This window comes from Rattus rattus, chromosome 8, assembly GCF_011064425.1.
Source record: "Rattus rattus isolate New Zealand chromosome 8, Rrattus_CSIRO_v1, whole genome shotgun sequence".
NCBI lineage: Eukaryota > Metazoa > Chordata > Mammalia > Rodentia > Muridae > Rattus > Rattus rattus.
In genome coordinates, this window is record NC_046161.1 from 34913720 (window position 1) to 34925928 (window position 12209).

At 46.7% G+C, this 12209-nt stretch overlaps 1 protein-coding gene across 8 annotated transcripts in view; it reads right to left on the reverse strand.

Moving 5' to 3' along the window:
- Gramd1b (GRAM domain containing 1B) overlaps positions 1 to 12209 on the reverse strand; it is a 101771-nt gene that overhangs the window by 19152 nt on the left and 70410 nt on the right. For 6 of the 8 annotated variants that reach the window (XM_032910047.1, XM_032910042.1, XM_032910041.1 and 3 more), the window contains exons 4-7: positions 4628 to 4712; positions 3966 to 4069; positions 2806 to 2901; positions 2076 to 2156 (exon numbers count right to left, since the gene is read on the reverse strand). In XM_032910047.1, coding sequence (XP_032765938.1) covers positions 2076 to 2156; positions 2806 to 2901; positions 3966 to 4069; positions 4628 to 4712 — 366 coding nt within the window. Of the gene's footprint in view, positions 1 to 2075; positions 2157 to 2805; positions 2902 to 3965; positions 4070 to 4627; positions 4713 to 8782; positions 11046 to 12209 lie in introns of those variants that run through there. The other 2 variants (XM_032910048.1, XM_032910046.1) reach the window with 1 other exon arrangement.

Consider the following 12209-nt stretch of genomic DNA (forward strand, 5'->3'; position numbering starts at 1 on the left):
TTTCACTAGTCAAAATAAGAGTTATTTTGGAAGATGACCAAGATCTATATCAGGGCTCTAAAGGTTCAAATTAGAAGAAGATGCAGACTAGAATTGAATTACTGAGTTTTCTCCAGAAAACAATTAGCTCAGACTAGAGTCGAGATGGATACATACATGTATTTAATACACTCATGTCAATTACATGGTGACCTAGTTGAAGGGACATATTATATGTAGGAATTTTTTTCCCTTATGTTTTTTCTCTCTAGCCTGGATAGTCCCCCAACATCTGACAGCTTCAAAATAGGAACTCTCTATGAACATGAGCTGTAATATTCCATTTGTGTTTCCTCATAACCTAACTCAAACATACCAGTCGTCAGTTGGTGGCTATCTTAACGGAGGTTTTTAATTTTCTTTATTGACAATTCTCTGAGACTCAGTGTCTTGTTGACCAGGGTGGACTCTCCCAGGATTAGCAAGTTCTTAGAAACAACTCACAGGTATACAAATATCCCACTTCTCCACCTTGACCAGTTACCTCTCTCAAGACCAGGTACCCTAGAACTGGATGCTGGGCACCTACAGAAATCACTACCAGTGACTAATCCTACACTTACATCACTTGGCTTCCCAAGATGGCCACAGGAAAGGTTCTAATCCATTGTTCTGCCCCCTCCCCCTGCCTCCTGACCTATTGAGGTTTGGTTGTTTGCTATGCTAAATACTGGTTGTTCCCAGAGACCACAGAAAGATTCAAGTGATGCTATGTGACCTTGCCCTCCAAGTTATCCATGATTGGTAAATAAAGATGCTGACAGCCTATAGCTGGGCAGAAGAGACATAGGTAGGGTTTAGGGTTCCCAGGTTGGGGTTGGAGAACCACGAGGTAGAAAAAAGAAGGTGAAGAGAAGAGAAGGCACCATCAGGTAAGAATCTCCTAATGGCCATGTGGGTTGGCTAATTGGCATTAAGAGCAGCCCAGATGAAACATGGTAAATTATATAATGGGATTATTGGCTGGGAAATAGACTTAATAGCATAGAAGATAGATATGTGCCCAGCTCTTATTCTAACTAAAGCTTATGATAAATATAAAGGTTGTGTGTGTCTTTTATCTAGGAACTAAATGGTCAAAAGCAAGGTAGAAACTCCAGGTTGAGATTAAATATTTCTATAGTATGACCAGTGCTTCTCCATGTGGCCTGGTACAACCCGACATGGCAAGCTTCCTCTGGAGATCCTATGGATAGGAAACCTGCTTCCTTCACAACAGCCATTTCTATCGCTAACTGCTTCATTCCACCTGACTACCCAAGCCCTGGAGATGGATAATGCAGTGGGACTAACGTACCTGAAGTCACAGGTGCCTTACTCTGGACAGTGCTGGGACAGTCTCACAAGAGAGCTGACTCTACTGAGGACGCAAGTCAAGATTACTAGCAGAAGATTTCCAGAGCCACCAGCTCCTTTAGGGCTGGCAATAGCACAATAAAAGCACACGACCCAACTGGGACAATATCCAAGTGAAAAGAACATTATAGGTAGATGGCCTCCCAGGCTGAAGAATAGAGCCAATCCCCCCTACCGATCATGTTTCTGTTTGTCTGTCTGCCAGTCTGTCTATCATCTATCTGTCTGTCTATCTTTCTATCTACCTATTTATTTACTGGAATGAAATTGATTTAAATTCTTTTCATATAATATATTTTGATCATATTCTTTCTCGCCCTAACGCTTTCCTTATCCTTCCAAACTAAATCTGTGGACTCCTTCTTTTGTTCTCTCTCAAATAAACAAAATCTAAAATCGAAAATCAAAACAAATTCTGTGTGTGTGTGTGTGTGTGTGTGTGTGTGTGTGTGTGTGTGTGTGTGTGTGTAAAAGAAATAAAATTGAGAAGACAAAACCAGAAGCAAACACCAACAAACATGGAATCTATTTTGTGTTGGCCAGCTACTCCTAGACATGGGGAATGAGGGCTGTTAATAGACCCACTAACACTAGCACTGATTTTCCCTTTCTTGGCAAGTATCCATTGTATGAATTCTTGGTTCAAGGGGCTCTGTGTTCACTTCCCCTTCAGGACTTACCTTTTCGAGGAGAGCATTCTGCCAGAGCCGGAACATCATCATATACGTCCTATCCCGGGCTCCAAATGAAGTAAAAAAGTGCTAGAATGGAGCAGAAGATGCAGAGAAACAGATAGAATGGAAACGTGGTCCTCCTTTCTTTTAGTCAAGATACACAGTCTCAAATGCCACTGACTGTCCGTTATCTAAAACTGTAAGCACTAGGTACCTGAAGTCTCTAGGTGCCCACAGTAACCAAGTTCTTCAATATTTACCAACTTTCTTCTGTGTTTTTTTTAATCTAGTTCTAAATCGTGTCTGCCCACCCCTCTACCCCCAAAATATAAATGTTCTGTATTCACCAAGTAGAACTGGGTAAGAGCTGAGCTGGAGTACTACATAAGCAGAATGAGACACACCTACTGACCCAAAACCTTCAGCAAAATCCGTTGCATATGAAGGCTATCCAATGCAGTCTACAGTCACATAGTGACGGGATTCAAAAATCAGGTGTTCTAGCTCAAAGTTCAAAGTTCTAACATGCTACCCTAACCCCTGCTCAGCCTTCAACCACTCTGCTCACCCAGGGAGTATTTTCTAGAACAACTGTACCTGGCTTACTGCCTGCCATTTCAAGCCCATGAGTCTAAAGAGGAAGGTGATTTAAGGGCAAGAATACAGGAGCAGGAGCATGGGGGAGCGGGATGTGGAAGGCACATAGGTACAAGAGACAGAAGCTGACCACACATACCTTTTCTGAATCAGTGCAGACTTGGATGGCATTGGGAATGAGGCGAGCTGTTTTCTCTTTAGTCATGGAGCAGATATCTTTCAAACGAACTGTCAGCTGGCATCCCCATGGTAACAGAGCATGAGTAACAAGCAAGGGAGGGTATTAGTACAATCGTGCAAGGAGTGTTTACCTGGCACTAGTAGTTACCAGACAAAATCAAATCTTGGTTCTCATCCTCTGGCCCTGGAAGGGATTAATTTAGAGATCATATAGTTTACAGCCTACGTCACAGAGGTCATACACTAGGGAACAGCTGGGCCTTATCGCCAGCCATGGGTACCTAGATTCTACAACCTAGATGCTACATGGGCAGAGGACCTGTCATTTTTCTGCTTATAAAAACACAGAATGTTGGTGCTGGATGGTCTTTTAATGCCATCTGAGCAATCTTTCTCCATCTTATTTTAAAAGATAAGGAAACAAAGACAAAAATAAACCTACTAATTTAAAATCACAATTAATAAAATTTTTCTGAGCCCTACAGCCAATGCCCTTCCTACTTTGCTATGTCTCCCTCTGCTGTAACTCATACCAGATAGCTATCTACATTGGCCAAAGAAAAATGTTTTTGCTTTGCTTTTTTGTTTGTTTGATTGGTTGATTGTTCTGGTTTGGTTTTTATGCTGCCCTCCACACCCAAGAGATGGAAAGATACACATGGCAGAAGACATTTCATGACTGGAACTCAGAATTGGGTATCCAGTGTTCAGGCATGGGTTTGTGTTAACAACATAAAAGCAAGCAGGAAGGTGATGTTGCACATTCAGGAGGCAGAGGCAGGCAGATCTCTTGAGTTTGAGGCTAGCATGTTCTATAGAGTGAGTTCTAGGACAGCCAAGGTTATACAGAGAAACCCTATCTATTAAGGGGGGAAATCAGTATACATAATATAAAGGCTTGGGAAGAACACAAAGTCAGCAAAGGAAGAAAATGAAGGCAGCTTGTTCAGTCATGGCCAAGATGATAGCCCAAAGGAACAAGTCTGGGTCTTTTTCTTCTTTTCTTCTTGCAGTCCTGGGCACCAAGCACAGAGAAGCCTTGTGCATGCTAGGTAAGAGTATCACCACTGAGATGCATCCCACATGATTCCCCCACCAACCCAAGTCCAAGCTCTGTACCAGAGTTTCCCAGCGGAAGATGTTGCTGTAGAAGCAGATCCAATTTTCTGAGAGGTAGAGTCGGCCCTGAAGAAGAATGTCTCTTTGGAGTGCACAAGAGTAATCTGTATAGGAAGCAGGATATGAAATTCAGAGGCAGGAGACATGATCGGCAAACCAGTGTTCAGAGAGCATGCTGTCCCTCCCTCCCTCCAGCACTGGGGGAGTCCAGGCATCTGCTGCTGACTAGTTGTGTAGCCATGGAAGTCTCTGACATCTCATGACAAGAACACAGAAGAGATGAAGGACACTCTGGCCTGGTGGCAGGATAGCAAATCAGTATGACAGCCAACGACTGGCGGGGCTTTTAAAAAGGCCAGTGCTGTTTCATTAATTTCTAATCTTTTTCTACCATGACAGTGACCCGTTCTAAGGATCCGCCATTTGCAGAGGTCAAGGATGTCTTTGAATCCCTCCTGGGTGGGCTCTCGAGGATGCCACAGGAATGGCATTTGATCCTAAGATCTGGACTTAAGATGTCTGTGTCACAGATGTGTATTCGCCATGTGGCTGGCTCCACCCGCTTGCTTGTGTTGGCTCTCAGCCTCTGGTCAGAAGCAGCCTGAGAGTTCTCTGGAACTCCCAGACTTCCTGGTTGGCCCCTTCCCAGGTTACTAGCTCACCAACAATGAGGCGCTCCGTGTCTGGGAGTTGCTTGAAGAGCTTTCTGAAGTCTTCATTTCTCTGCTTGTAAGTGGGGCTTAGCACCTGCAGGACAACAGCCAAGATTAGTGCAATGTACCCACATACTATAGGGTTAGAGATAGTGGGTGCTGGGGTAGAGGCTGTCAGATGCTTATGTGATAGAAAGACAAATATACTCTCTCTTCCCATAGTCTCTGGGAGGCCAGGTTAAAAAAGGGGCACGGAGAAATAGCATAGAGGACCTTGTCCTGAAAAGCCATTCCTGCAGTTTTGGTCAATGAGAAATATGAAATTGGGGTTCACATATATCCTAAGAACAGAAAGCAAGGAAGGAAATGTTCAAGTGATTCCGGGGACCATGATGATAGTGGTCACTGCCCTGCTTTCTGCCAGCTCTGCGTTGGCAGTGGAAAGGACCTGAGGGCCTCGCTAGCAGGACTTGGAAGAGGATTGGACAACGTGTACTTCTCAAAGTCTGTTATGATTAACAGTGAACTAAAGACATGATTTAAAAAAAAATTAGAAGACATGGCACTAAGAGAAAAATTCCAATAACCGGGAAAATGTTGTGATGTTAAAAGTACATCTGGTACACAAGTCTGACACTCCCCTCCCTAATCTTACCAAAGCATCTACCAAACATGTAAAATGAGAAAACTGAGGAAAGGGAAAAGCCCCATGCCCAAGGGCACCCAACTTCTATTAAGTGGTAGATCCCAAGATGAGCGTATATTCTCCATAAACCCTACAAGTCAGGAGAGGACCAGGGACTTGTACAGAATAGAGAACCAGATCTAAAAATATGTTGTCGTCCCTTGCAGGCAGGCTCATTCCCACAGACTAACTTATCAAGTTTCCCAGACTACATGAAGCTCAAGAAGGAAGACCAAAGTGTGGATGCTTCAGTCCTTCTTAGAAGGGGGAACAAAAATACTCACAGGAGGAAATATGAAGACAAAGTGTGGAGCAGAGACTGAAGGAAAGGCCATCCAGAGACTGCCCTACCTGGGGATTCATCCCACATACAGACACCAAACCCTGACAATATTGCGAATGCCAAGAGTGCATGCTGACAGGAGCCTGATATAGCTGTCTCCTGAGAGGCTTTGCCAAAGCCTGACAAATACAGAGGTGGATGCTCGCAGCCAACCATTGAACTGAGAATGGGGTTCCCAATGGAGGAGTCAGAGAAAGGACTGAAGGAGTTGAAGGGGTTTGCAACCCCATTAGAACAACAACATCAACCAATCACACATGCCCAGAAACCCCAGGGACTAAACCATCATCTCAAGAGTACACAGGGATAGACCTCCAGCCACATATGTAGCAGAGATGGCCTTGGTGGGCACCGATGGGAGGAGAGGCCTTTGGTCCTATGAAGGCTTCATGCCCAGTGTAGGAGAATGTCAGGGCAAGGAGGTAGGAGGGAATGGGTGGATGAGTGGGGAGCACCCTCATAGAAGAAGGAGATAGCAGGTTTCCAGAGAGAAAACCAAGAAAGGGGACAACATTTGAAATGTAAATTTAAAAATCCAATAAAAGAAAAAAAAAAAAGAAAGAAAGAAACCCCACCAGCCAGTCCAATAATAAGGGATTCTGCCCTTTTAGAGCACACAGTCTTAAAAGTATTTTTTTTTTAAAGGGAGAAGAAAGAGGGCTGAAGAGATGGCTTGGCAGTTAACAGCACTGGTGGCTCTTCCAGAGGATCCAAGTTCAATTCCCAGCTCCCACATGGCAGTTCACAACTGTCTGTAACTCCAGTTCTAGAGGATCTGGCACCCTCACATGGACACACATGCAAGCACGCAAGATAAAAATAGATTGATCTTTAAAAAAATCTTTTAAAATGAATGCAAGTGAAAAAAGAAGGGTGGCCATAGATGAATGGCACTCAAGGATTATGCAAAGAGTATATAACCAGCCAGGCTGAATTCAAGACCAGCCTGGTCTATAGAGCAAGCTCTAGGGCTACACAGAGACTCTGCCTCAAAACACAAAACAAAAGGTGTACAACCTAGGGAGAGCCACACTCGAGGACAGAGACACATCTGCATTCCACCAGGCCATGTGCTCACACACACACACACACCACACACACACACACACACACACACACACACACACACACACACACACACACACTCACACACACACACACACACACACACACACACACACACACACACACACACCACACACACACCACCACACACACACCACACACACACACACACACCACACACACACACACACACACACCACACACCTCACACACACACTCACACACACCACACACACAGACACACCCACACACACACACACACACACACACCCACCGACACACACACACCCCCACCCACCCACACACACACACACCCACACACACCCACACACCACACCCCCACACCCCACCACACAAACCCACCCGCAAACACCCACACACACACCACACACACTCACACACACACACACACACACACACACACACACACACACACACACACACACACACACTCACACACACACGTATGGCTGCTAACCCTCCACCAGGGGCCCATGCCTGAGGAACAGATGGTCCTGCTGGCAGTGACGTGTGGTTTCTGGCCTCTTACCCTCCCACCCACTTTCCTGAGAACTCACATTCTGGTGAGGGATGGACACTACACACGTTCATGTTTCAACTTTCTATGAGGCTAAATGACCCACGTGGAAACAAAGTCTGGAGACGGCTCGCATCTGAACCAAAGACTCCCAGACTGAGGTACAGCCTATCACTCTGACTAAAGGAAGGGAAACAGGAAGCAAGTTGGAGAGAAAACAGTGGAAGTTCAGTTTGGGTCCACGCTCTAAGAGGGAGGAAACAGAAGAGCTGAAAACAAGAAACATCTCATCAACCTGTCTATACTTTGAATTTCAAGCTTTTGCTCTTGACTTACACGTGTACTATGAGAGGCCCGGTTACCTTTTCCCAAAGTACACCATGCTACCATATAATTTCAAACTTCCCAAACCATCTATATGTGCTTGAACCAGGGTTCCAGACCACTGAGAGGAAGCCATCTGGAATCTTAACTATCCTATGATTTCTGTAGCCAGGAAAGACCCGATATAACAGTCCTCCAAGGATCACTAAATACTATGCAAATGCTCCCCATGCAGCCGCCCAGCCTCTGAGACCAGAATCCACACATAGGAAACCCTTGCTCAACGACCTGGCTCATATTCCTCATTATATCCAACTCACCTTCTAGACTACTGTCGAATGAATAAGCATCCAAGAGCAAGCACTAGCCCATCACATACATCCCTCACGGAGATGTCGCTCTCCCGCTCCATACTTGCGAAACATGAGGCAGCGGTTAAGCAACTTGCCTGAGGAATGTGAAAACCTAGCAGGAATGGAACAAGGGTCCTATCCAACTGCCAAAAAAGAAGCCGACAGGGCTTCCCAATAAGCAGCACTCATGTGGGAAGGGACAGTCACCCGCGTTAGGACTCCCACTAGCTAGCCTCTCACATTTCTGGAGGAGTCTTTGCAAAGTTCCTGCATGAGGTGGTAGCCCCCAATCCTCTTCAAGAGTAACTGGGTTCTAACCATCCAGTTACCTGATGTCAAGTTCCAAATTCCACCCACAGTTTCCTCTTCCCCAGGCCTCTATCATATCCAATGAGAGCTCCAGAGCCCACAGAGATGGAGACACAGAAGTCTGGGTACAATCTCTCTCAGAAGCAAGCAGGAGGAGGCAATGATCTTCTGTGCGTATAGCAGTGGGGAGGAATGAGGAAAGCTTCCTCTCTCACATTTGTACCACCTAACTGGTTTTATTCTACTGTCTGTTGATGTAGATGGTAGGCCAGTCTCTCTGTACTAAAAGCACAAAGACACATTGATGGGCATACTTGGCTTACAATGCTATGCCCCCCTATGCTGGGAAACCTAGTGCTCTATACCCACTTCCTGTGTACTCTTAAAGCACTCTCTTCCAACGGTGAGGCAAGGCTCACCTCTACAAAATGGCCAAAGGACTCGCTCGAGGGTTGTTAAATCCGAGTCTCTCAGCAGGGCCACAAGGGGCATGGAAGAGTGCACAGAACAGTTGTAGGGACACAGAGAGTTTGGGTCACACACTCACGGCTGGGATTTTCTCAGATCCAGGCCAGCAGAGGTGTTCAGGACCAACAGGTGCATCAGCGAGCCTCTTCAAGTACCACAGCAGAGACTGGCTGTCCAGTTCCAGCAGGAGGCTCCAGAGGACCCCAGATTCTGTCAGAGATTCCATCACTCCCAACAAATGTCCCAGGCAAGGGACCTTGGGTCCTTAGGCTGAGTCTCAGGTTCCCTCAGAATAAAAACAGTGAGTCTTGCCTGGACTGGATACGAAGTACTCTCTTGCCTTCTACACAGAGGGTCTACACCACCCCAGTTGATATCCTTTCTGCTCTCAGAGCCGTACTCCCAGTTCAAGCTCTCATGAGTGAAAAGATAACAACAAGCATGGTTCTCAGAGAGGGCTGGCTGTCCAGTCTCCCACAGTTGGACTCTGCTTCATGCTTCCCTTGTCTTCAGTCTTGGGGCAGCCCCGAGGGGGTGTGGTCAGGCAATACTCCCTGGTTGGTGCAGTCACTCAAGAGTCCAGGTAAGGCCAGACGACACAGATACAGCAGGTACACAACATAAGCTGTGAGTTGCGGAAGTGCAGCCCCACGTGATCAGGCAAACTTTGCAGAGCAGGATGACCCACAGCTGGCTCCGGAGGCCTCGATTCCACACTGGCTACTCACACTCAGTGACTCACAAGTGGTTCAGAAGCTCCAGAGAGGCCCATGGTGGTCCTGATCCTTAGTCCAGCTCTGCCTCACAGATTGGCCTGTTCAGTGAGTATGCTTCTATCCCCCCGGGGCCAGGCCAGGATCGCTGTGACTCACATCTCACCCAGGCAAAAAGGGCCACCACTTAGCTACAACACAGGGCCTGCTCTCACCCCAGCCCTGCACACACCCCTTTTTCCTCCAGACCGTGCCCCTTTCAGCTGGCCAGCAAATGACTTCTTTGTTAAGAGTCACTGGGGCCTGAGGGAGGGAGGCAGGGCTGGTGGGCGGGCAAGGCCAGAGCCCCACACATGCTTCAAGTTACAGGATCTGGGTGATGGCCCTGGCCAATGTCCTGCAGTAACCTCGGGCCTAGCTTGGCCTCACCAGCAGATGTTTCCTGCAATGGAACGTTGCTGGCCAGGGCTCTCGGTGGAGGAAGGGAAGGGGAGGTGCCAAGGGCATCCCAGCTCTGGTGAAATATGAAATTTGAGACTGAATAGACTAGAGATTTCTTAAGGGACAGCTCCCCTTCTAAGGAACACATCCATTCGGCAACTTCTCTGATGCAACCAGCAGCAAACATGGGAACTTCCAATGAGCTGGTCACAGAGAAGTTGGACAGACAGATAGTCTGGAGAAGATGAGGTCTGCCTGATGTGAGTTTCTCAAGAACTGTACCCTACCTTCCATATAAGGAGGCATAGGATCAAAGCCAAGCATTGGCCGGCAGCTACTCAGACCTTGAGGGCAAAATAGCAAGAGCAGACCTTCTGGACCCTGGTTAGATGGAAAGAGACAAGTAAAAGAAAGAGACAACCGAAATGACATCTAAGCAGAAAGGGTGCTTGGCTAGTGGTGCTCAACCTGTGGGTCGTGAACCCTTTTGTGCCAACCCTTTCATAACGGTCACCTATCAGATAGTCTACATACCAGATATTTATAGTACAGATCTCAACAGTAGCGAAATTATAGTTACGAGGTAGCAACAAAAAATAATTTTATGGTTGCAGCATTAGGAAGGTTGAGAATCACTGGTCTAAACAGAGAAGTAGAGAAAGGGTAGACAGCATTGGAACCAGGAAAGCACAGACTCCGAGACCTTTGCAATGACTGAGGCAGCTCCCTTGCAATACCCAGACAGCCTACGCTACACCAGGTGGCCTACCCTAGCAGGAAGGCCTTGAGCTGGTGCATCATGGGTAATGGTTCTTTGTCTTATAAGCTTTGGGAACTTCCTGTGCTTAAACCTTGGCATGTTTTAAAATAACCCCAGTGAACACGCAGAATACACATTCTTGGGTCTCAGACCCAGAGACACCAATTAAGAAGAACATGACAGCCATTGTGAGGATAAATAGAGGGGAAAGAATCCTTGATCAAGATGTCTTCTAACACTCTCCCCTTCCCATCCTGAAGGATACCTGCCTTCTCTCATCCATCCTAAGGTAGACCCTACTCTGTCGGATGCCGCCTTCACTGGGAATGATCCACCCTTTAATCTTTTCTAGCACTTAGTATTTCATATGTTGTGTAAAAATTATTTAGTACATAAATGTATTCTTTATCTTCCTATTGGCATATACAGAGACAGACAGACAGACAGACAGACAGACAGACATGCATGCATAACAACATACACACACGCACACAGAGATCCCTATTTTTTTAAGGTTGACTTCTTGGGCCTAGTCGCTGCCCTGGTTCAATCACAAGATCACGTTCTCTCTGTGCATCAGTGGTCCTCAAATTCTGTGACAGGTGGATGCAGCAATTCTATTTTCCAGAGTGATCACAATATCTCTTTTCAGGTCCATACCACACCCAAGATACAGGTGGTATACATAGTTCCAGGAGGCTCCAGGTACTTAACAGAAATTCCCTGGAAACACTGATATCTAGTCATAGACACAGGACAGTTGAGTTGGTTACTATCCGGATGAGACAGGGACAGTTTACACTCAACTCAGGGAGATAGTGCCATAGGAGATGAGTCTTGGTCTATATTAGCCTTTGTCTCCTCCACCCCCTCACCAAGGGCTGGGCAGGGTAGGGCAGGGCAGGGCCGAACCCCAGGAGCTGGAATGAGCCTTTAATTAAACATTAACTCTATGGCAAACACTGAGTGCTGGGACCAACTGGTACCCTTTCTCCAGGTTCAGCAGGAAGGAGGGGGTGGGAGAGCCTGGTGGAGGTGGGGAGCGGATTTGGGGTTCAGCATTGACCTCACCTAGGAAGAAACCAGTTAAGATACACAAAGAAAAACCTGGTGCTCCAGCCAAATGCGGCAGGCAGAAACCAGGCGCGGGTGGGATGAGATGACAAGGGAAAGGTGACTAAACATGAGTTGGGCATGGGTGTAATGCAGAGGGGTGCAGAAGGGTGGGGGGTCTCACCTGGAATGGTTATACCGCCACTGGGAGAGTGAAGTTTAGAGCTGACTGACTTGTCATGGGGGTAGCAGAAAGATTCCTCAAAGTCATAGATGAAAATATAGCTTGGGGGCAGATGGGTGCTGAGGAAACACCGGGTACTGAGTATGTCATCGCCGCTGCCCTAACACCTGCAAGTCCACTCCTATAAAGCTTTGTCCTTCTATTCTCAGACTGATGCCAGGTGGGCTTGCCCTGTCATTCCCAAGACTGGCACCAATCCTCTTTGCCGTCCTTAAAGCCAGTTTTCCTAACAGGGACAGGGACAGGCAATGTGGGTACTGTCTCTAGCAGCTGCCCTATTTCAGGCTCTGTCCCT